This window comes from Rhinopithecus bieti, unplaced genomic scaffold (assembly GCF_001698545.2).
Source record: "Rhinopithecus bieti isolate Rb0 unplaced genomic scaffold, ASM169854v2 scaffold_31548, whole genome shotgun sequence".
Lineage (NCBI taxonomy): Eukaryota > Metazoa > Chordata > Mammalia > Primates > Cercopithecidae > Rhinopithecus > Rhinopithecus bieti.
Window position 1 is genome coordinate 427,683 of NW_016814470.1, and position 26,008 is coordinate 453,690.

At 36.2% G+C, this 26,008-nt stretch overlaps 1 protein-coding gene across 3 annotated transcripts in view; it reads right to left on the reverse strand.

The window, feature by feature from the left end:
* The window catches only part of LRRC49 (leucine rich repeat containing 49), a 159,318-nt gene that overhangs the window by 107,338 nt on the left and 25,972 nt on the right, over positions 1–26,008 (reverse strand). For all 3 annotated transcript variants that reach the window (XM_017851169.1, XM_017851167.1, XM_017851168.1), the window contains 2 exons: positions 24,086–24,229; positions 4,797–4,858 (listed from right to left, as the gene is read on the reverse strand). In XM_017851169.1, coding sequence (XP_017706658.1) covers positions 4,797–4,858; positions 24,086–24,229 — 206 coding nt within the window. The remainder of the gene's footprint in view (positions 1–4,796; positions 4,859–24,085; positions 24,230–26,008) is intronic.

Genomic DNA, 26,008 nt, shown 5'->3' on the forward strand with positions numbered 1-26,008 from the left:
CTATTTTTCTGAAGTGGTAGAACATATCTGTCATTAGTTGTGAATATCTCTTTTCACCTATTTTCTGACTGAAAGAATTCAAAAGCTGTAGCTAGGCTTTACAGTCAGACCTACTAATGCACTACATGCCACCTTATCATACTCGAGGGGTTTACTGACAAAGAAGGAATAAAGCAGCATGGATGAAAACAAATGCCCCTATTTTTAAATCTTGTTTTTGTGCCCATTACATTATGCACATCACATTTAGAAATATGCAATTAAATGTTTGTCTGAAGGTGAATCACACGTCAACCACTTGGTAAACCCCTCAAGAGGAGTTCAGTAGATAAATGGGTACTGATAATGAAATTTCCTTGACAAGCATGTAGTCATTTCTCAAATTTAAAACTTAGCAGATGGTCAGAAAATATCTGTCAATAGTTGATTTCCTCTGTTTAACTCAGTAAGAAGATTTGCATATCATTGGTTATCTGCTCACAAAGGAAAAGTAAAGGCATTCTAACAGTATGCTGCATACTAGAACTAAGGGAAATGAATTTCCGTCAAGCCAAAATAACATAAGTGACACGTGCAATCCTGGAAGGTACAGGAGTAAAATCTTATATCTCATCTACAGGAATACTATCTAACAACTTGAGCTCATAAAAAATATCCATATATTCTGAAGGTCAGTGAAATAATTTCCTCCTTAAAATATCAACCAGTACTAAATTAGACACCTGCAGGGCAGTTTAAGTTTTCCTAAATAGAAATAGATTCTTTTCTAGAAATATAATTGATATAGGGTGATTTATCAAGTTGAAATATAGCTTAAGAAAAATGCAAAGAGAATGATTTCCCGATAAAGGTAAAATTATAAACCATTTTCAGTAAAATTTTGAAAATAGCCTAGAGGATTATCTTGACTTGGAGAATAGTGAAGAAGGAAAAGTCACACCCCAAAGCGTGTGCTTCAGTGACCTTTAACCATACCATATGTACTAACAAAGGTCATTAGAGAACTTAAAACAGCATTCCTTCCTCAAAACAAAAAAAAAAAAAAGAGAGAAAGAAACCTAGTTTAAAATTTTCAGTGACATCATAAAGAAAGAGCTGAGTCCAAACAACTTTGTCTTACTAAAGTAAGAAAAGAGGTATGAGAGGTCACCCTGGCAGAGAAGAGTATTTTATCAGTGACATAGGTTAGAAATTCCAGTACAAGGTGACAATAAAAGCAACACTATTTTTGTCAGTTTTGTTGTTTTTAAATGCCTTACAGACAATGAACCTCCTTAATGTCTGTATCCTGGGGCACACCACACCCACCACCCTAACCCTGATACACCCCACCGCATAAATAAAAGGTTTAGTTTCTCTAGAAATTACGGTCAAGATCCTTACTGACAAATCAGTAAACTAACCTGGAATCCCAAAACAACTGCCAAGAGAACTTTGTTTTGCTTATGGCTTTAAACCTCACAGGTCCGTGCATTAAACACAGACTAAATGACCTAGTAATAACATAAAAAAGGACATACCAGAGTTCTTAGATCACACAGAAAACTATTTCTGTTTGAGGAATTAAATTATCCTTATAAATCTTTTTTTTTTTTTTTTTTTTTTTTGAGACGGAGTCTCGCTCTGTTGCCCAGGCTGGAGTGCAGTGGCACGATCTCGGCTCACTGCAACCTCCGCCTCCCGGGTTCACGTCATTCTCCTGCCTCAGCCTCCCAAGTAGCTGGGACTACAGGCGCCCGCCTCCACGCCCAGCTAATTTTCTTATTGTATTTTTAGTAGAGACGGGGTTTCACCCTGTTAGCCAGGATGGTCTCGATCTCCTGACCTCGTGATCCGCCCGCCTTGGCCTCCCAAAGTGCTGGGATTACAGGTGTGAGCCACTGGGCCCGGCCTCTCCTTATGAATCTTTTAAATACAGCTAGTAACACCTATACTAAGAACACATACATGCTAGATGCTGAAGAGGCTGTAGTGAGCAGTATAGACATATTCTTCTGCCTCTGTCAAGCTTACAGTCTAACAGAAGGGACAATATAAAATGAAAGTACAATAAACTCTAACACTGCAATAATAGTGGAAATATAGGAAGCTATAAATGCATGTAGCAAGATCTCACAGAATTTTTCAAATTTTTTCATCTAAGCCATAGTGAGAAACATATTTACATTGTAACCCAGTTTCCACATTGTCTATAGTAAAATAACATACATACATATGCATACATAGACATACCCATATATAATTAAGACTGGAAAATTTTTATGAAACAGTGTATGCTCTTAAAATGTGTGACAAATTCTGATATTTTCCATTCCATTTTAATTTACCTGGTTTTAAACCACTAAATTGATCTTAGGATCCCTATATGGGTTTTGACCTGAAGTTAAAAAACACAGACCATTGGTATTTTTAAGTCAGCTGCATTTTTAAAATAAAGGTACAAATTCCTGAGCCCTACTTAAACTACTGAATTAGGGTCCATGATAGATAGGTCCCAGAAAGCTGGGACTGTAAAACCTGGCAACTCTATTGTGCCAGGATATAGAAGAACAATTGTGCCTTGAATATATACTGTAGCTATCACTACAGGTTATCTGACAGCCCAGCTATCTGAGATATCTGTATCTTGAGTAAAGTTCACAGAAATGTTTTCAAAGTTGCTCTCTCTGATTTTTCCCTCCTCAGATCTAATATATTCGCTATACCACCTCCTGGACCACAAGCATCAACAAAAACAGAGCAGGAAATGCACTATGCCTCAAAAGCAGATCTGCTGGAAATACTAGATGAAGGTATACTGTGAAAGTTATATAAAAACACAGAGAAAGCAATTACAGAGAGAATAAAAGCCTCAAAATTGTTGGCTCATTTCTATCTTTATTTTCTTGAGAAATCACACTTTTTAAAGAAAGTTATAAATACTAATCTCATTAATCTTAACTTTATTTTGCTGGGTGAGTGGAACTCCTTTCCAGGTTGGGAAGAAAGTTTTCCAGATACAGGCAACCAACACCAACTTCCTACAGAGGTAGGCATTTAGGAGTTCAGAAATTCAGATATCCTGGCGACCTGGGAACATCATAACCCCTATATAACCAAATTTACATCTCTCTTTAAATTACTCCCCATAAACAAGAAGCAAAAGAAGTAATGAGTTCCGCCACAGGTGGGGGGAATCTATAAGTTTGCAGTATCTTAAACAGAGAATATTTCACATACTGTAAAATGAGAGACTATCTCTTCTCCAAAGAGTTGTTCATGATTTTAGGAAGAAATTTCCTTAAAAAAAATGAGTGACCCTTCCATTGCCATCGAAAGAGAAAATTCTACCTCCCCAACAGACGAGAATGGGCCGCTCGGCATTCGACAATTCAAGAGAAATGACGCTAAGAAGAATAGTGAAAGGTCGTATTCAGCGAGGCCCGGGGCGCGCAGCGGTGGCTCGCCAAGCCGTTTAATCCCCAGGCACTCTCTGGGAGGCCGAGACGGGGGAATCCAGAGGGTCAGCAGAATCGAGACGCATCGCGTGGCTGAACACGCGTGAAACCCGGGTCTCTAGACTAAGACAGTGGCAAGAAAAGACACACTAGGCCGGCGAGCGGCGGGGCGGCGCCTGTAGTCCTCCCAGCTACTCGGGAGGCTGAGGCAGGAGGAGGAGAAAGGCGTAAACCGGGAGGCGGAGCTTGCAGTGAGCTGAGATCGGCCACTTGGCCCTCCAGTCCGGCGACAGAGCGAGACTTCCGCCTTCAAAAAAAAAAAAAAAAAGAAATAAAAAAGAAAAGTCTATCAAACTTAATATTTTTCCCACAGAAGAGAAAAAAGAGAAAGAGTAACAGTATTTTCTTTAAAATAATGTCTATTTGCAAAGCTCACTGTCTTTAGATAATTTCTATCTTTTAGAGACATAGTACAGGATGATTGGGTTAAAACAAGTCTGATGGCAGACATGCAAAAAACATGCCAACAGACAACACACAAAAATTAAACTGGTTTTAATACAGAAGCATAGACCTGGAGTTCAGAAAAGATACGCTCTAAATCTTTTATATATGTTTTTTACCCTCTTATAAAAGCAGATTCAAAGAACAGCCTTAAAGTGAAACTAAAGAACGGGGGGCATTAAAAAGCCCAGTTCAAACTAAGTGGCTCCTGGGAAGGAGGAGAAGGAAAGAATTAGAGAAAAAGTAGGGGCCCTTTTGCATTGAAAAGTCTTACTGTATGTCTCAGCTCCAATTCTAATGAGACATCATCACAATATAAAGGATAATATGCTTCAAATCGTTAGAAAACTAAATGTATACATTTCTATATTCTAATCCACTGTCTCTTAGCAGCATTAATTTTAAGTAGAGATACTAAGCTAGAAGGCAGTTTGGCCTAATTAGCAAGTGGCTCAGTGACAAATATAGCCTGCTGTATTAAAATTGCTTAGTAGCTATACAAATTGCAGCTGATAATTTATGAAAGAAATTCTAATTCAACTGACCAGTGCTGTGAATGTCAAAGGACAGCAAAATATATGTTGAAATTTCCATGTACTCATGTTTTACAAAAGGACAACTCTAAAGCATAATTAAATCAAAAGCACATGCTATATTAATTTCATCATCTTAGTATTACAGGCAAGAATACACACAAGAGCTTTGCTTTTCTACAAAGAACTTTGTCTTATCATTTTCTAATTTAAAATCTTTCATGCTAGTAAAATTCTCCAAGGTATTTCCAATCTTAATCTAAAGCGCTAGAGTCCATACAATCAAGTTATAATAAATGACAACTTGAGAGTTTCCACTTACCTAGATATATTGTTGAAGCTGAGAAAGAGATGTTGGAGGCAGGGCAAATTATCCACATCTCTCTGGAAGAAAACAGAAAGCAAAAATTAATCAGATGAAAGAAAAAAATACTATAAATACCTTCTTGCTAAGCTATTGAAATATATAATCATTTCTATTTACTGCAACATTGCTACCTCACTGATTTCTACTGGTCAGTGAGCTCCATTCTCCTCCATGGTCAGTGAGCTCCATTCTCCTCCACTGCAGATTAAATGGGAGGGTTTCAGTACATCCGCAGAACAAGCTGCACCACTCGCAAGGTAAAAAGCACTGAGGAGACAGAGAGAGATGCTGCCGCTAACCTCTTTAAGCATGCTTTTGGGAAAGATGCCAAAATGCTACTTCAGCATTTCAACTGTAGCACAAATACAGTATGATCAAACATTTGTTAAAAAATCACTGTTAAAAAGAAGCCATTCAAAAGCCTTAACATTTAAATTTATACAGTTAGCCTTCTAAACAATAGTGAGAATTTTAAAGCTATTTAACTCACTATTCTGAAAACGTTGGAAATAAACCATCAGTTACAAATGAACCAATACACTAATGATTCCCCCAGAAACTAAAAGCAAATCATGGTAAGTGTCACTGAAGGGCACGGTAAGGGCAATTTCTCATCTAAGCTCATATCAGAGGTTCTTACAATAGGAAATCTACCCTGTTATATTTATGTACACCACTCCAAAAACACACCACTGCTGTTTAAATACAGTTAACCTTAACAAATATTGAATTGTTTAGGACCAAATTATTAAAAACAAAAACAAAAAATAAAGTAAAAGCTACCTAATCATGAAAAGACATAAAACTTCTGAAAAGATTTATATATAACGGAGTAACAGAATCTTACAGAAGCTTTGTAATTACCAAGTCTACAATCTTATTATTCGCCTAGAAAAGTGACCAGTTGAGGTTATTGCAGGGGAAGAATAAGGGTATGGTGGGAAGGTGGCCCAGGAGTACACACAGTCAGTCCCTACAGGCTGAGACAGGGAAAGATTCCAGTTATCCTGACTTCCAGTGCTCTGCTCCTTAAAGTATTATATACTGCCATGTCTCATATAAAATGTTTTTCAAGGGCAGCATCATTTGCAGTAATTCTCTGCATATTATATTAATATTAATATAATTATATTAATTTGAATAATACAAAAATAAGCACATTTGACATGTTATTGTGACCAATATTTAAACCTAAATCAAAACTTGTTTTACTGTTTCCATAAATCTTTGTCTCTTTCTCCCCCTCCTTTTCTTCCCTCCATTTGAAAACTACCATTTCTAAGACCTGAGTAAGAGTTTAGGCAAGTGCATTAAAATTATTGACAAACCTAGCTTTTCCCAAAATGCTGTATTTTTTTGTTATTAAAAGAAAATATAAAAGTGATAGAATTAGGACAGAACCACTTTTAATGGTTTTCAGAGAGCAAAGGAAAATGAACCTGCCTTGTTTTTCTACCTTCCCTATGTACTATTCTCCAAACTTCTCTCAACCCTTTAGACCCTAAACAGTGTAAAATCAATACAATAGTCCATGATCAAAACACTGGCTATGTATACCATTCGTTTGACATTATCATTCTCAGGCCCACTCCCACAAAGCCTATTCTGCAGATGTGAGATAATGATTTTTAGAGCTTTTCATGGCCAAGGAGTAAGTCTGCGGAAACAGGAGGGCAGCCAAATTTCCCTCAGTAGGTGATATACTTCAAATGTTGGCAAACTTTTAAAATCATCTCTTTCAGCTAATTCTCTCTGATATTCTCACAAATGGAGGAGGAGTGATAGACTAGTGGTATAGGGCTCATTTCACTCCAGGGCCCTAGTTTCCGAAGGAAATGGCAGCCTACCATCTATCTGGTCTCTAGAAACATGAAGTCACAGCCAGACTGAAAACTCTCTCTGTAATCCTGGGGAAATCTCTTCTCCCAAATTCTTCCTGGAATCTACCTGATATATTTCTAGGCACAATCATTGTTACTGGCACTCAACCTGGAGAAACGGAGAGGCAGCAGCTTTTTAAAATACATTTTTTTTTTTTTTGAGACGGGGCTGGAGTGCAGTGGCCAGATCTCAGCTCACTGCAAGCTCCGCCTCAGCCTCCGGAGCAGCTGGGACAACAGGCGCCCGCCATCTCGCCCGGCTAGTTTTTTGTATTTTAGTAGAGACAGGGTTTCACCATGTTAGCCAGGATGGTCTCGATCTCCTGACCTCATGATCCGCCCATCTCGGCCTCCCAAAGTGCTGGGATTACAGGCTTGAGCCACCGCGCCCGGCCTAAAATACATTTTAAATCCTTTGAATCAAGGCATCTCATTTATCTCATTTAAAAAATACATTTGTCCCTTTGAGCTCCAGCATGCCATCTTCAGAGATTATAAACACCTTCTAAGACATAACTTTTGTCAATTAAAATATAAAACTCAAATTCCATCAGGATATAATTTGTGAAAAAATTTTTTAAGTTTGATAAAATTATAATTATTTAATCTTTGTTTATGAGATAAAATTTTACCACGTCTTTATCAAATTTTCAAAATCATTAAATGTCATTGCCTAGTAGAGTTATCAAAAATATAAAAATATTCACAAGTTGAAACATTAAAATACGTAATTCAATTCTGTATATCCTCATAATCACTTACATAGATAGCTTTCCAGAACTTTAAAAAGCAAATAATTACCCACAATCATTTTTTGTTGTTCCAAATTTCATTTCTGTAAGAAAACATTAATTTTCTCCAAATTTTTAGCAATTCTGTGATACACTTTTGTAAAGAAATTCTAGCATTATAATAAACAAAAAGAAAACACCATATTTACCATATCAATTATCTATGTATACATTATTTACAGAAGAAAGACTCATTAAAAACTACTAGGGGATGGCTCCTCTAATATGAGAGAGTAAACAAAAGATGGGATATATATAAGATCGAGGAAGTACAATTCGTCATCCAGGAGAGGCAAAGAGAAATCCAACGATGAAATCTGTATAGCAGGGCTAAATGCAAGCAGGCCACATTAGACAGAGGACAGGAGGCTCTAGAAGGGTATCTCCAAGAGGTAAAAATGAAACATAGATCACCTGAAGTCTTTGCCCATACAGAGAGGAATTTTAGGGTTCTGTTGAAGAGTTTGGACATTAATTAATGATAGTTAAGCCCTAAATTGAGACAGTTCTTAATCTCAGGGAAAACAAAAGCTTAACATCATGGTCCAAGACTCACTTTGAAAACCTCACCTTGCTTTGTCAACCATCCTAATCTGTTCTATCATAAATGTATCCATTTTCATTAAGCTCCTGCACTGAAAGACCTATCCTAAACCAGAACCCCAAGAAATTTCAAACTAAATCTCCTGTCTTTGCCTTTGAAGATACAGCCAAGGCTATGTCAAGGCAGTGTGCTTTTACTCGCCAGTAATAAATTCTCCTTTGCTTTATCAACTAGTCATTCTGGTGGTACTCTGCAGGAGCCAGCACTCAATCTGCTTACCTAAAAATTATTTTGGAATGACAGGGAAAGTGGAAATGGGGGTTAGGGATAATGTAAGAAAGCCAAATTCTCAACTCTTTAAGAAAAAGTATTTATTTTACTGTCAAGCATTAAACACCCCTAACATTTCTTTTCTGGAGGTAACTATTTCAGCATCAGAGAACTATAACAAAGCAGCCAGAATGTTAACATACCTAAGATGAGAGGGAAAAAATGAAATAAAATGTTTACATGTAGGGGAATATTTATAGTTCATCTGTTATTAATTTCTTCATTATCTTAAATTTATTACTTTTAATAGAACATAATACTGAAAATAGTATTCAAAACTTGTTTGAAGTAAAATTAAAAACTATTTCATATACTTGGAAAATATAATCCTTTGAAAAATAGACAAAATTATTTACCACAAGATTATCTGAGAGGATTATAATTCTTTATTTTTCAAAAGAATACTGACTTGTTTTCTGAGAAAAATGCTTGTCCTACTCTGCTCAGGCACTGTTGTCCATATCCCTAAACTGCGCAAAAGAACTAAATGGCCAGGTGTGGTGGCTCACATCTGTAATCCCANTAAAATACATTTTAAATCCTTTGAATCAAGGCATCTCATTTATCTCATTTAAAAAATACATTTGTCCCTTTGAGCTCCAGCATGCCATCTTCAGAGATTATAAACACCTTCTAAGACATAACTTTTGTCAATTAAAATATAAAACTCAAATTCCATCAGGATATAATTTGTGAAAAAATTTTTTAAGTTTGATAAAATTATAATTATTTAATCTTTGTTTATGAGATAAAATTTTACCACGTCTTTATCAAATTTGCAAAATCATTAAATGTCATTGCCTAGTAGAGTTATCAAAATATAAAATATTCACAAGTTGAAACATTAAAATACGTAATTCAATTCTGTATATCCTCATAATCACTTACATAGATAGCTTTCCAGAACTTTAAAAGCAAATAATTACCCACAATCATTTTTTGTTGTTCCAAATTTCATTTCTGTAAGAAAACATTAATTTTCTCCAAATTTTAGCAATTCTGTGATACACTTTTGTAAAGAAATTCTAGCATTATAATAAACAAAAGAAAACACCATATTTACCATATCAATTATCTATGTATACATTATTTACAGAAGAAAGACTCATTAAAACTACTAGGGGATGGCTCCTCTAATATGAGAGAGTAAACAAAAGATGGGATATATATAAGATCGAGGAAGTACAATTCGTCATCCAGGAGAGGCAAAGAGAAATCCAACGATGAAATCTGTATAGCAGGGCTAAATGCAAGCAGGCCACATTAGACAGAGGACAGGAGGCTCTAGAAGGGTATCTCCAAGAGGTAAAATGAAACATAGATCACCTGAAGTCTTTGCCCATACAGAGAGGAATTTTAGGGTTCTGTTGAAGAGTTTGGACATTAATTAATGATAGTTAAGCCCTAAATTGAGACAGTTCTTAATCTCAGGGAAAACAAAAGCTTAACATCATGGTCCAAGACTCACTTTGAAAACCTCACCTTGCTTTGTCAACCATCCTAATCTGTTCTATCATAAATGTATCCATTTTCATTAAGCTCCTGCACTGAAAGACCTATCCTAAACCAGAACCCCAAGAAATTTCAAACTAAATCTCCTGTCTTTGCCTTTGAAGATACAGCCAAGGCTATGTCAAGGCAGTGTGCTTTTACTCGCCAGTAATAAATTCTCCTTTGCTTTATCAACTAGTCATTCTGGTGGTACTCTGCAGGAGCCAGCACTCAATCTGCTTACCTAAAATTATTTTGGAATGACAGGGAAAGTGGAAATGGGGTTAGGGATAATGTAAGAAAGCCAAATTCTCAACTCTTTAAGAAAAGTATTTATTTTACTGTCAAGCATTAAACACCCCTAACATTTCTTTTCTGGAGGTAACTATTTCAGCATCAGAGAACTATAACAAAGCAGCCAGAATGTTAACATACCTAAGATGAGAGGGAAAAAATGAAATAAAATGTTTACATGTAGGGGAATATTTATAGTTCATCTGTTATTAATTTCTTCATTATCTTAAATTTATTACTTTTAATAGAACATAATACTGAAAATAGTATTCAAAACTTGTTTGAAGTAAAATTAAAACTATTTCATATACTTGGAAAATATAATCCTTTGAAAATAGACAAAATTATTTACCACAAGATTATCTGAGAGGATTATAATTCTTTATTTTCAAAAGAATACTGACTTGTTTTCTGAGAAAATGCTTGTCCTACTCTGCTCAGGCACTGTTGTCCATATCCCTAAACTGCGCAAAAGAACTAAATGGCCAGGTGTGGTGGCTCACATCTGTAATCCCAACACTTTGTGAGGCTGAGGCAGGTGAATCACCTGAAGTAAGGATTTCGAGACCAACCTGACCAATATGGTGAAACCCCATCTCTACTAAAAATAAAAAATTAGCCAGGCACGGTGGCGTGTGCCTGTAGTCCCAGCTACTCAGGAGGCTGAGACGGGAGAATTGTTTGAACCTGGGAGGCGGAGGTTGCAGTTAGTTGAGATCGCGCCTCTGTACTCCAGCCTGGGCGACAGAGCAAGACTCCATCTCAAAAAAAAAAAAAAAGAATTAAATGATTCAGCAATCTGACCACGTGGGGAACATCTATCACTGGAGCTATTTTTAGAGCAGCTTCCTCTAGAGGAATAAGGAAGAAGAAAGGTGAACAGATAAGGATTTTGACATGCACCATGTAGGGCAAAGATGACTATAATAAAATCACAGCTACACTCATTTTTACTATGTAGGCTTTCATATGAAACAAGTTGGAGTAAAAATATACAGAGGTAATTATTCTAACTTTGAGAGCTGTAAACAGATCCATTCACGAAGCATCAAACAAGCTTGGAAACAAAAAACAACAAAGTATTCCTTTTTATAAGAAGACTTATTAAATTAAATCCAAAATAACTATGTGCTTCACCCATCACTTTGTGACACAGACACATATTATATGAGGACTAATAGCTGCAAGCCATCATATGAAAACTCTAATCATATATATAAATGCCAATGAAAAAAGTCCATTACTTGGCTCTGTTATCCAAAGGCATTAATGTGCTTATCCAGTTTTTGTTCTTGTTTACTACCCATTACACAGCAATAGATATCAGTCAATTCAGCTACATCTTACTCTTCCAGTCTGATTTTCTTCTACACACTGTTTTAATACCCCAGAGCAAAAACTGAAAGGGAACTTAAAACCAGACCAGTAAGAAGGTACTGATATGCTAACTAATTAGGGAAATGTCCAGTCTTTATAATCTAGGAGAGCTAGATTTAACAGCTTTGAGGAAATCAACAAAAAGCTTCAATTTTATAACCATAGGCTTTCCCTCACTGGAGTTTACAGTTCAAATTTACATCACAAACATCATCTAAAAAGACCCCTCATAAAAAACGGTACCTGGCATTCATGACCCTAACACTCCTGGCAAAACTGTCTGGAAAGACACGAATTCAACTCAGGCTTTGCAACATCCTGACTATTCCAAACTACTAAACTATAAAGAAAAAATTACCATGAGTAACAGTCAGTAGAACTTTCAGGCAACAGATGTGGAAATGCCAAAAAATTAAGAAAATATAGTAACTTGATAAAGACTATGGAATATTTATTTTTAAATTTATAAGAGCAATCAAAGAAATGAAAAACAAGAAAAAATAAGGTACATATATGCCTCGTTTAATCATGCTTTGCAGATATTGTGCTTTTTTAAAATTTTACACATTGAAGGTTTGTGGCAATCCTGTATCAACCAAGTCTATCAGTGCCATTTTTCCAACAGCATGTGCTCACTTCACATGTCACATTTTGGTAGTTCTCACAATATTTCAAGTTTTATTATTATTATTATATTAGTTATGATTATCCATGATCAGTGATCTATGATATTACTATTGTAATTGTTTTGGGGCACTACAAACCGTGCCCATAGAAGGTGGCAAACTTAATCCAAATGTGTCTTCTGACTGCTCCACTCACTGGCACTTCCCCCATGTCTCTCCCTCTCCTTGGGCCTACCTTTGCCTTGAGGCACAACAATATTAAAACTAGGCCAATTAATAAACCCTACAATGGTCTTTAAGTGTTCAAGTGATAAAACGAGTCCCAAGTCTCTCACTTTAAATCAAAAGCTAGAAATGGTTAAGCTCAGTGAGAAAGGCATGTCGAAAGCTGAGATAGGCTGAAAACCAGGCCTCTTTCGCCAGTTAGCCAAGTTGTGAATGCAAAGGAAAAGTTCTTGGAGAAAATCAAAAGTGCTACTCTAGTGGAACACACAACTAATAAATAAAAACAACAGGAAGAAAGTTTGAATGCTCTGGAAGGATCAAACCAGCAACAATATTCTCTTAAGCCAAAGCCTAATCCAGAACAAGGCCTTAACTCTCAACAATTCTAAAAAGGCTGAGAGAAATGAGGAAGCTGCAGAAGAAAAGCTGGAAACTAGCAATGGTTGGTTCATGAGGTTTAAGGACAGAAGTCATCTCAATAACATAAAAGGGCAAGGTGAAGTAGCAGCAAGTGCTGATGTCAAAGCTGCAGCAAGTTACCTAGAAGATCCAGCTAAGATAACTGATGAAGGTGGCTACCCTAAACAACAGATTTTCAATATAGATGAAACAACCTTCTATTGGAAGAAGATGCCATCTAGGACTTTCATAGATGGAGAGGCGAAGTCAGTAACTAACTTCAAAGCTTCAAAAGACATGCTGACTCTCTCGTTAGGAGCTAACAAAGTTGTTGACATTAAGATGAAGCCAATGATCCTCTGCCATTGCAAAAATACCATGGCCCTTAAGAAATGTGCTAAATCTACTGTGTTTGTGCTCTATAAACAGAATAACAAAGTTGTATGCTGATGACAGTATTTCTGTCTGCAGCATGGTTTACTGAATATTTTAAGCCCACCACTGAGATCTGTTCAGGAAAAAATTTTCCTTTCAAAATATTACTGCTCATTAACAAAGCACCTGGTCACCCAAGAACCCTGATGGAGATATACAAGGAGATTAATATTGTTTTCATACCTGCTAACACAACATCCATTCTGCAGTCCATGGAGCAAGGAGTAATATCAACTTTCAAGGATTATTATTTAAGATATACATTTCATAATGCTTTAGCTGCCTTAAATAATGATTCCTCTACTGGATCCGGGCAAAGTAGATTGAAAACTTTCCAGAAAGAATTGACCATTCTAGATGCCATTAAGAACATTCATGATTCATGGGAGGAGGTTAAAATATCAACATTAACAGGAGTTTGGAAGAAGTTGATCCCAACCCTCATGGATGACTTTGAGGGGTTCAAGACTTCAGTGGAGGAAGGAACTGCAGATGTGGTAGAACGGGCAAAAGAACTAGAACTGAAAGTGGAGCCTAAAGATGTGACTGAATCGCTGCAATCTCATGACCAAACTTGAATAGATGAAGAGTGACTTCTTATGGATGAGGAAAGAAAATCGTTTCTTAAGATGGAAACTGCTCCTAGTGAAAAGATGCTATGAACATTGCTGAAATGACAACAAACAATTTAGAATATCACATTAACTTAGTTGATAAAGCACCAGCAGAGTTTGAGAGGATGGATTTCAATTCCAAAAGAAGTCTTACTGTAAGTAAAATGCTATCAGACAGTATCTCATGCTACAGAGAAATCTTTCATGAAAAGAAGGGTCAATGAGGCAAACTTCATTGTTGTCTGATTTTTACGCCACAGTCATCCCAACCTTCAGCAACCACCACCTTGATCTGTCAGCAGCCATTAACATCATGGCAAGACCCTCCCTCCACCGCAAAAAGATTACAACTTGCTGAAAGATCAGATGATCATTAGTACTTTTTAGTACTAAAGTATTTTGAATTAAGGTATGTACATTGTTTTAAAGACATAATGCTATAGCACATTTAATAGACTACAGTATAGAGTAAACATAACTTTTATATGCACTGGGAAACTAAAAACTTCATATAACTCACTTTATTCCTACATTTGCTTTATTGTGGTGGTCTGGAACCGAACCCATAGTATCTCTAAGGTATGCCTACATTAGAAATAAAGAAATCTGGGCATTTATGAAAAAAATTCATGTAGAACTTCTACAAAGAAAAAACTATGATCATTTTTAAAAACTCAATGGATGGACTAAAAATCAAATTAGACAACTTGAGGATAAAGTCAGTGAATTCAAAGGTAGAACCAGATAAGTGATAAGAATGAAGAAATGAAGCAGAGAAAAATAAGAATGATGAAAATTATAGAGAGATTAGGAAACAAAGAATAGAATGAAAAAGTCCATACTATATCTAGTAGGTGTTTAAGAAGTAGAACGAGAGAAAATGGAAGTGCAATATTTGAAAATATAAAGACTCAGAATGTTCCCATAATAAATGAAAGATATGGGCTAGGTGCGGGGGGCTCATGCCTGTAATCCCAACACTTTGGGAGGCTGAGGCAGGTGGATCATTTGAGATCAGGAGTTCGAGACCAGCCTGACCAACATGGTAAAACCCCATTTCTACTAAAAATACAAAATTAGCTGGGCATGGTGGTGCACATCTGTAATCCCAGCTACTCAGGAGGCTGAGGCAGGAGAATGGCTTGAACCCGGGAGGTGGAGCTTGCAGTGAGCCAAGATCACACCCTTGTACTCCAGCACAGGCAACAAGAGTGAAACTCTGTTTCAAAAAGAATAAATAAAAGAAAATAAATAAATAAATAAATGTTACAAATCTGCAGATTTAGGAAACACAAATATTAGGTATGCTAATAAAATTACCACATTTTATTAAATCTAACATTATCTTACAACTATTTTATTCAGCACTTGGGGAAAATATAATTAACTTATAGTAGAATAATATATCACTTAAAATTTGTATTTATTACTGAAAAAAACTCTTTTAGATTTACTTAACCAGATTTTTTTTCTACTGAATATCATTTTTATGCATACATAAGAAGTAAGTTACACAAAATAAAGTTGAACTTCTAAAATATCTCCACTTACTATACAGATGTGGTAGAAAGGGCAAAAGAACTAGAACTAAAAGTGGAGCCTAAAGATGTGATTGGATCTGGTATATAGTAAGTAGACAAATAGATGGAACAGAATAGAGGGTCCAGAAAAAAGATCCATTTGATTAGTACTAGATTTCAGCAAAGACAACAACAATTTAATTCAGTGGGGAAAGCAAGTTTTCTTAAATAAAAGGTAATGAAGAAAATAGATATTCCTATGTGGGAAAAATGAACTATAATCCCCTACCTCACAGCATACACAAACTTAATCAAAAATGAATTACAGGCTGGGCATGGTGGTTCATGCCTGTAAACTCTGACACTGTAAGAGGCCAAGATGGGAGGATCACTTGAGCCCAGGTGTTCGAGACCAGCCTAGGCAACATGACAACTTTTTAACTCTACAAAAAGTTAAAAAATTAGCCAGGTGTGGTGGCCTGTGCCTGTAGTCCCAGCTACATGGAAGGCTGAGGTGGGAGGATTGCTTCAGCCCAGGTGGTCAAGGCTGCAGTGTGCTATGTTCGAGCCACTGCACTCCAACCTGGGCAACAGAGTGAAATTCTGTCTCAAATAAATAAACAAACAAATGAAAATAAAAATGAATCACATACCTAAATAGAAAGGTAAAACTATAAACCTTCTGGAGGAAAATGTAGATGAACATAGTCATGATATTGGGATAGGCAAAGATTTCTCAGACTGGACACAAAAGATAAAAACAACTAAAAACAATAAATTGATAAACTGAGCTTCACTAAAATTAGAAGTTTCTACATCAAAAACACTGTTAAGAGAGTAAAAAGGCAAGCCATGGAGAAAATACACACTCTCTCTCTACATGTATATATCTCAAACAAAGGACCTGAATCTAGAATGATAAAAAGATAACCTAATTTTTTCAAACAGGTAACAAATTTGAACTGATACTTCATAAAAGATGAAAAGATGCTTGAAAAGATGTACAGCATCATTAGTTATAAAGAAAATGCAAATTAAAAGAACAATGAGAATCATAGAATTGCTAAAATTATAAAGACTGACAAACTTTGGCAAGGATATTGAGCAATGAGAACTCTCTATTGCTACTGGGAGTATAAAATGGTATAATCACTTCATAAAACTGGTAATTTCAAATAAATTTAGACACCCACCTAAATTTATGACTCATGCCTGTAATTCCAGCACTTTGGGAGACTAAGGCAGGAGGATCAGTTGAGCCCAGGAGTTCAAAACGAGCCTGGGCAACATAATGAGAACCTACCTCTAAATAAATAAATAATTGTTTAAAAGTGCAAGAATATCCACAGCAGCTTTATTTGTAAGAATCAAAAATTGGAAATAACCAATGTGTCTGTGAACAGAAAAATGAATAAGCAAATTGTATGATATTTCTACAATGGAATACAGCTCAGTAATTTTTTAAACTACTGTTATGCACAACAACATGGATGAATATTAAGACATGTTGAATATACAAAAGAGTACATAATCTTTATATATGTGCTGTTCAAAAACAGGCAAAATTAATCCGCAGGGATAGAAGTCAGAATATCTGTGGGGCAGGGGAGGGTACTGACTAGAAAGAGGCACAAGGGAACTTTTTGAGGTGATAGAAATATTTTATATTTTGATCTGAGTGACAGTCACATGCAATTACTCAGATTAAATAGAAGTTATTGAACTGTACAGTTGATTGTGTATTTTATTGTACCTAAATTATCCCTCAATAAAGTACAGCGGAAAAGTCTTCATATTTGGATTTAAACTTCTCAATCACTTTTTAACTAATAACGTCCATGCTTTTCACACAATATTGTCTTCTATGCCATTAAGAACATTGATGATGCAGTATATCCTAAAAGTGTCTTCCATTATTGTCTATGGGATTTTCTTCCAAATACTGATACCCATTCTATATGTTTTGATTTTGTAAGATAAGGAAAGCACCAACATGAATTGTTCACACAGCTTCTTGTTATTTTGAAATTTCTTTCATCTATTCCAAGGGGTTTCCTCAATTTATTCTGCCTTCAGTTGCACTGCTTGATACATGATAGGCAATCTCTCTGAATCTATCTCAGTAACAAATGTAATACAGCTTCAACAATACATGGTTATCTTCCTTTTAAAGTATTTGATTGTTAATTAGCAAGAGAAGGTAGAATCGGGGCCATTCTTCCAATGAAAATAATTTTCTCATTAATATTAAACTTAATGTCTTTGCTGCTCTATTTCCATAGCTTTTTGAATAGAATGTTTCATTTCAATGCCAAATCATGGTGTAATATTTTAAAATGCATTTTGAACAGTGACAAAACTCAAAACATATAGTACCAACAACTGAAATGACAATAGTATAAATAGCTATAACCAAGTCCACATACATTTAAGCAATGAAATTGCTGTAGCCTGTATAACACTGATTTAAGCATGCTATAGATTGTAAGACATATCTAGATTTCAGAGTTGTTGGAATATGGAAAATGTGTGTTTCAAATTAATAAAATAAGATAGTTTCACACCTAAACATATCATAGTAAATCTGAAGGACTTCAAAAAGAAATCTTACAATCCTAAAGGCAACCAGAGGAAGGAAAAGAAGATACCCTACACACACACACAAATGGTAGTAGACATTTTAATGACAATAACAGAAGCTCAAAGACAATGGAATATGATATTCAAACATCTGGGAAAAAATAACTGTCAATCAAGTCAAATCATCAATCATGAATAAAAGCAAAATAAACTCTTTTTTTTTTTTTTTTTTGAGACGGAGTCTTGCTCTGTCACCCAGGCTGGAGTGCGGTGGCCGGATCTCAGCTCACTGCAAGCTCCGCCTCCTGGGTTTACGCCATTCTCCTGCCTCAGCCTCCCGAGTAGCTGGGACTACAGGCGCCCGCCGCCTCGCCCGGCTAGTTTTTTTGTATTTTTTAGTAGAGACGGGGTTTCACCGTGTTAGCCAGGATGGTCTCGATCTCCTGACCTCGTGATCCGCCCGTCTCGGCCTCCCAAAGTGCTGGGATTACAGGCTTGAGCCACCACGCCCGGCCAATAAACTCATTTTTTAATAAACAAAAACCAAGAGACTTCAGAGTTATCTTAAATAAACTTTTTCTAAATGATATATTTTGGGAAGAAGGATAGACAGAGATGCAGAAAGGAGTGGTGAACCCAAACAAGCATGTGAGTGAATCCAAGTAAGCACTGACTGGAAACAATAGCAATTAAAATGTCTAATTTGGGGTTAAAAGAATAAAAAGAAAATACTAGGCAACAAAAACATGTAAAATGGAAAGGTTACTGTATTAAATGATTCTAAGGTCCTTATCTGATAAGAGGGTAGAGATGTATATTAACTCTGTGATTTAAGTGAAGTGTATATTTTAAAATGCTAAGAGTAACCATTAAAGTGAATGAGAAAGAACAGAGAGAACACCATCAACCCAAAATAAGACAGAAGAAAATAAAAACATAGGGAAAACATAACAAGTAAGAAGCATGAAATAACATCAAAGTACAAAATCTAAATATATCAGTAATCATAATTAGTATAATAGACTAAAGTCTCTGGTTATGACAGATTCTCAGATTATATGTTTAAAAGGAGGCTATGCATTCTTTATAAGAAAAAGGTTGGAAGTTAAAGAATACATACTTGATATACACTGGGAAAAAAACTCAGCATCTTTTCTCTGATATTCCTGCCATACTCTTCACAAATGTCAACGTCATGAAATACATAAAAAGACTCTTCCAGATTAAAGAAGACTAAGGAGATATAACAATTGAATGCAATGCATGTCTTGTATTTTCTTTTGCTATAAAGGACATTATTGGGACAAATGGCAAAATCCAAATGAGGTCTATAGATTAGATAAATGGCATCATATCAATGTTAATTTCCTGAGTTTGATAGTGGTACTATTGTTATAAGACAATTTCTTGTTTTTAGGAAATACATACAGAAGTATGTGGCAATAAAGAGGCATTATGCCAGCAACTTACTCTTAAATGGTTGAAAAAAAGTATATATTAACTGATATACAGATAAGGAAGAAGGGAGAAAGTAAGCAAGAGAGAAGATAAAGCAGATGTAGCAAAATGTTATCATTTAGAGAATCTGGGTGCATTTTGTACTGGGAATTCTTTATCCTATTATTACAACATTTTCTGAAACTATATCAAATTAAAAATTTTTCTTAAAAGGTTAGGAAATAAAAAAGATATACCAAGGAAAAATAACCAGAAAAGCCTGGTATTAACATTAAATAAACATTAAGGTAATAAGTATTATTAGTGTCCTGTTATATACCAACTACCTAGAACAATGCCTGGCATATAGCCCATACTCGTAAAATACTTGCTTAATTAAGGAGTGAATAATAAAGAGAGTTAATACATAACAATAAAAGCAACAATTACCAAGAAGATATATTAATTTTAAACTTGCATGCTTCTAGAAACATAGCTTCAAAATACTGACAAATAGTAGACAAATATATTGACAGTGAGCATCAACTATAGATACTGACCACATACCAGGCAATAAATAAGTAAATAAAAACCTCAGTAAACTTTAAAGTACCAATTACACATAATCTACATTTACTGGTCACAATGCAATTAAATTAGAAAAGAATGACCACAGAATAAAAAATCCATACATTTCAAAATGTTAAGGTGTACTTCCAAATAACACATGGATCAAAAAAGAAATCGCAATGAAACATAGAACTTAGAAAATGCTTAGAACTAAACAATAAGAAAAATACTAAATTTCAAGACTTAATAGAAGAAGCTGAAGTGATTTTTAGAGAGAAATTTATAGGCTTAAATGCTTTTATGAGAAAATTTAAAAGACTGAAAACTAATGTACAAAATATCCAACACAAAACTTGAGAAAGAAACATAAAATAAAGGACATATACAATTGTTGGTTGTTGGTAATATTAGTTCCTATTATTGTTGGGGATAATCTGAAATTGTTTCGGGATTTTTTAGTTTTATTAATTTTTTGCTTTAAATTTTTTTATTATTAATTTTAATAATAAAAAATTTTTGTGGGTACATAGTAGGTATAGGTATTTATAGGGTACATGAGATGTTTTGATAGAGGCATGCAATGTGTAATAAGCACATCATGGACAATGGGGTATCCATCCCCTCAAGCATTTATCTTTTGAATTACCAACAATCGACTTACATTATTTTAAAATATACAATTATTATTGACTATAGTCACCCTATTGTGCAATAAAATGGTAGGTTTTATTCATTCTTTCTATTTTTTTGTACCCATTAACCACCTCCACCTCCCCTCAACACCCCACTACCCTTCTCAGCCTCTGATAACCATCCTCCTACTCTCTATGTCTATGAGTTCAATTGATTTGATTTTTAGATCCCACAAATAAGTGATAACATGCGATCTGTGTCTTTCCATTCCTGGCTTATTTTGCTTAACGTGATCTCCAGTTCATTCATATTGTGGCAAATAACTGGATCTCATCCTTTTTTATGGCTGATTACTACTCCACTGTGTATATGTACCACATTTTCTTTATCCATTCATCTGTTGATGGACACTTAGGTTGTTCCCAAATCTTAGCTATTGCAAACAGTGCTGCAACAAACATAGGAGTGCAGATATCTCTTCCATATACTGACTTCCTTTCTTTTGGGAATATACCCAACACTAGGACTGCTGGATCGTATGGTAGCTCAATTTTTAGTTTTCTTAGAAACCTCTAAACTGTTTTCCACAGTGGTTGTACTAATTTACATTCCCACCAACAATATACAAGGGTTCCCTTTTCTCCACATTCCTGCCAGCATTTGCTATTGCCTGTCTTTTGGATATAAGACACTTCATAATTTTAAAGAGAAAGATGCCATACAAACTAAAATATTTGGTTTGAAATTTATAAAATTTCAAAAACAAAGATTGGTAAATAAACAAACAAGCAATAACTTTTCTACATCAAAAACATCACAGAACGTTTCTCTTCAAGAAGGCAAGTAGGTTGCATTTGTTTCACCTTCTTTCCAAGATTCAATGGGTGAAGCAATAAAAATACGCACAAATGAGAACATTCATGAAAATCCTAACAAAAGAGTTATCATTAACTGACCAACACTTCGGATGAATTTCAGGCAGTTGAAAAGCTGATGGAATCTTACTGGAGATAACCCTGAGCAGGAAGAACTGCAGCTCAAAACTGCAAGAGAGATGTTGTACTCAAAGGCAGCAATTCTTTCTGACTGAATGCCATCTTACTCCATGCTGGGTCAGTGCACACAATGAACAAGCATGGACTACGGTGAACTGTGCTGAATCAAGTAGGTGTATAATTAAAGATCTGTCTACTCAACAGCTATTTTTAGAATACCAACAAACTCACCCACTCCCACTCCTGTCATGAAAATAAACATGTACAGAGCAGCTGGCTGAAGAAATCCTCAGCTAGAGCCTAAGGAACTGTTCTCCAAACAAAATAGAGTATTTGTCAAAAAAGGATGGAAAGTGTGGGTGTTTTATCTATAGAGATGATTAACTACCTCTACATAAGAATCAGAGGGAAAAAAGAAATGGCAGTTTCACCTGGCACAAATGAAAACAAAGTCTTTCTACCCCTGAAAGTAAAGTCTTATTTTGGCAGTCACTGAGTGAGTCTGCCTTTTCCCTTTCACTTACCCTAAAAGGAAATTAACAAATGTGTGGGATTCAAGAACTTACACAAATCTAGCGATCATTCTAGAGCAAGATCTTATGGTTAAAAAGATCTACTCAACTGTATAGGATACCCAGATACTCCTTAACATAATCCTTCATTTAAAGATTACCAGCTACTGAGGAAAATCAAAACCATGAAAGAAAAAAAAGCAAAAAGAGTAAGTGTGGTGACTGATCCTGGAGAAAAAAATGATGGGAAAAAAAGTATCCTCAGATTTTAAAGTCCCTTGAATATTTTAAGAAAGAGATGCTTTGAAAAAGAAATAAGAGTTGGATGAAGTTTATTTATCCATATATTTCACAATATATGGATATAGTAAATTTGATATGTAGCAAATGACTATAATTAATATGCATGATACTTATTGTCTTTTTAACTTTTAGAAATTAATACAATTTCCTCTTCCATCAGTTGTTTACTACTGCCTAAACTATAACAGTAGTGATTAAATCTAATACTCAACGGGGAATTCAGTAAGCAATTTCCTGAATACGCATTATGCACTTTCCAAACGAAAGCCAAAATATAGGCAGGAATATGCTAGGGCCAGTAGATTCCTGTTCCCTACTCTAACAAAATGTTTCGGAATCTTACCAGACCCAAGGTCCTAAGGACAAATTAAGTCCTGACTGAGCAGTTCTTGGAGATTTAGCAACATAACAGGTTATCCCAATCTGAATGTCTTTTAAATAAACAGTCCAGTTCCAGTATTATATCTAATCTGGGAAGGGCTCGACAGAAAGTAGAAGTTCTGGAATAAATCTGTATCTTGGATAGCATGCTAAAATTGTCCTAACCTTCTAGAAGAGATGAGCATTACCTGACTCATATTTTCTGGGAAACCTTCAAAATAAAACCAATCTGTACTACAAGACCTATAAATAAGGTATCATCTGTCCCCCAGCCTTTTCAAGTGTACCATTTACAGTACACTTAATTCTTTACAAGGGAACTCAATGTTGAAAGAGTTAAGAGGTATATTGTGTCTTTCAAAGTGCATAAATGACACCAGAGAGAACCTAATGCAGTTTTTCTATAGCATTTAAACAAAGGAAACTTCTTAAAAGAGCAAATAATGTTCCTCATTACCTGTATCATATCACAAAGCAGAACAGTTATATTTCTAATGCTCTTCACATATGTACAAATACAAAATATCTCAGCATCAAGTTTCCATTTAGTTGCTGACCTTCAGCAAAATCATAAATTTGACCAAGTTCATCTCAGAGTTCCAGAATTCCCTTTCCATAGTTTTGACCCCACAATCGAACTCTTTTTCCTCCTGCTCACATGCCAGTTCTCTGCCATATTCATGTCTTTTTTCAGAGTCAATAAACCAAAAAACACCCTAGAGTCAAACTGGTTCAATGTCCTCATTTTAGAAAAAGCTAAACTGAGGCCATGAGAGTTGTGATTTACCCAAGGTCACACAGCTAAAGAGGGATGAAGCTAAGACCAGAACTAGGCCTCTGATGCCCTATGCAATGCTTTTCCCACCATACCAAGCTGCCTCTTTAAAAACTGCAAAGCATACAGTATTTATGTGTATCTTCACAACTCTCAACCTCACCTCTCTGTGCCTTTTCCCTCTTAGTACAATAATTTCTCAACTTTCAGTCACTAGTAACCCTCTTTCTTACTAATTCTATACCCAAGACAAAACAGAAAAGGATTTACTACTCATTTACACCAAATGATTCGTTTTCTGATAACACTTCTATTGTGTTTCTAACATTGTATTTATTCTTTAAAATGGAAAATACCTCAATACCTCCCAAATCAACATATTACAGAGCTTAATAATTACTCCACAATTTAAATTCAGAAAAAAACTAAATAATCATAGATTCTTACTTTGCAGAAAGTCATATTACAGCATTTGTTTCAATTCCTTGAAAAAAAGCCACAAAGTACATATCAATTCCATTTTAATACTCACCACGAAAGTGATTTGATTGTGTCGCAAGTTCAGTTCAGTTAGTGAATCCAGCCCATTAAGATTATCAACATGACTTAAAAAGTTCCTAGCAAGATTTAAAACTCTCAACTCACACAAATGATTAATATTTTCAATTTTGGTAATCTGTTAAAAAAAATAGGAGAAGGGTGATTAGCAGTCAAAAACCTAAAATACACATCTTCTAAAAACCCTAAAAATAAAATATTCAAAGTCACTGGATTCAGTGGTAAGTTTATATGTAGACATTTAAAAATCTATTTTCAATTTCCTATGTTGTAGATAACATGAAGTCACATAACTTGTGAACATTAGCTAAAAGATCATATTTTACAATTTGACCATAGTAAACACTTGAAGTAAATGTCATCAAATAATCAACGAGTCCATTGGGCAACTTTAAGTGCCCAATCTGTCCCAGGTTCTGTGCAGGCTACATACTACCTGCCAAATAGAAACATACTGTGATCCCAAGGCATAAGCTCATCATGTTTTAATAAAGCAAGTTTGGCCTCTGACAGAAAAGGCAAGGGAAAGGAATGACATCAAGTTACCCTTGTTAATTCTATTTAAACTGCAAGATCTTGAGAGCAGTCAAGTCTGAATGCAAAGGGTCAAGGAACTAGGATTCCCAGTAGAAGATGAGGGTAATTTTTTTTTAATTAATTGAAAGCTGCTACATTAATAAAGACGGAAAATATTTAGTGAGGGTACAAAATGGTGAACACTGTTTAAAACAAGAGGACTTGAATCATGGAATATGCATGTGCATATAATGTTACAGGATCTTTGGGGTGTCATTTTTCTGACCAGAAACCTCTGTGGCCAATGGCGCCTTTGCCCAAGTTTTGTTCTGGCCCACTGAGCTCATTTCACCTAACCGCCCTGGCAGGCTGCGCTCAGCTCATGCTGCTGGCCTGGGTCCCATGTCTGCTAAGGGCAAGTCAGGTGTGGAACTGCGAAGGGAGTGAGTGAGCGTGGGGTCTGGCCACTGTGCACAGTCAGACATGCTGGCTGCTACGGCGGGGCAGGCAGCTCCAGGTGCTGACACGGGCACCAGCTCTCTGCAAGGCTGCGGCTGGACCAGGAACACTGCAAACAGCTTCCACAGCTGGCACTGAGGAACACAGTGGCACCCAGAAGCTTGGATATGCGAGGAACCTCAGGGTCCCAAAGAGGGAGTCACAGCCCTGGTTTGGGGAGCTCCCAAGTCTAGGTGACCCGAACGGCGACAGTTTCCTTCTCTTTGCCTGCAACATGGCGAGCAAAGGGCATGTCTCAGCCCTGTTGTGTTATAGCTCTTTTAGCCTCACAATTCTGTGGGTCCCAAATTCTGTGGGTCCCAGGTTCTTGTCCTGCGACCAGGAAGAATGAGGTATACAGACAAGTGGAGGGTTAGCAAGACAAACAGGAACTTTCTTAAGTGATAGAACAGCTCAGAGGAAACCCACAGGGAGCAGCTCCTTTCCACAGCCAGGGTGTTCTGATGAGTGTTCAGCTCCTAGCAGAGAGGGTGGCTCCTCTCTACCAAGAAAGTCATTTTGACAAGTGTTCAGCTATCAGCAGAAAGGGCAGCCCCTCTTTGCAACTGGTTATCCCATCATCTCTGCAGCTGTCAGCGGAGAGGAGGCCCTAGAGCACTTTGCTCCTCTCTACAGCTGGTTATCCCAATGTCTGCTCAGCACTTGTTGAGTCCGGGGCTTTTATGGGCTTCAGGGTAGAGGAAGTGTGTGCTGATTGGTCCATGGGCAGTCATTGGCAGACCCAGAAAAGGTACCACAAGTTCCCACTCCAGTCAGTGGGACTGGCAGCCTGGCCTGAAGGTGGGGAGTCACCAGGGACCTGCCCGCTTCTGCTCAGGAAACTGTCTGCCTCCTGCTGCTGTTCATGGCGCCCAGGCTATAG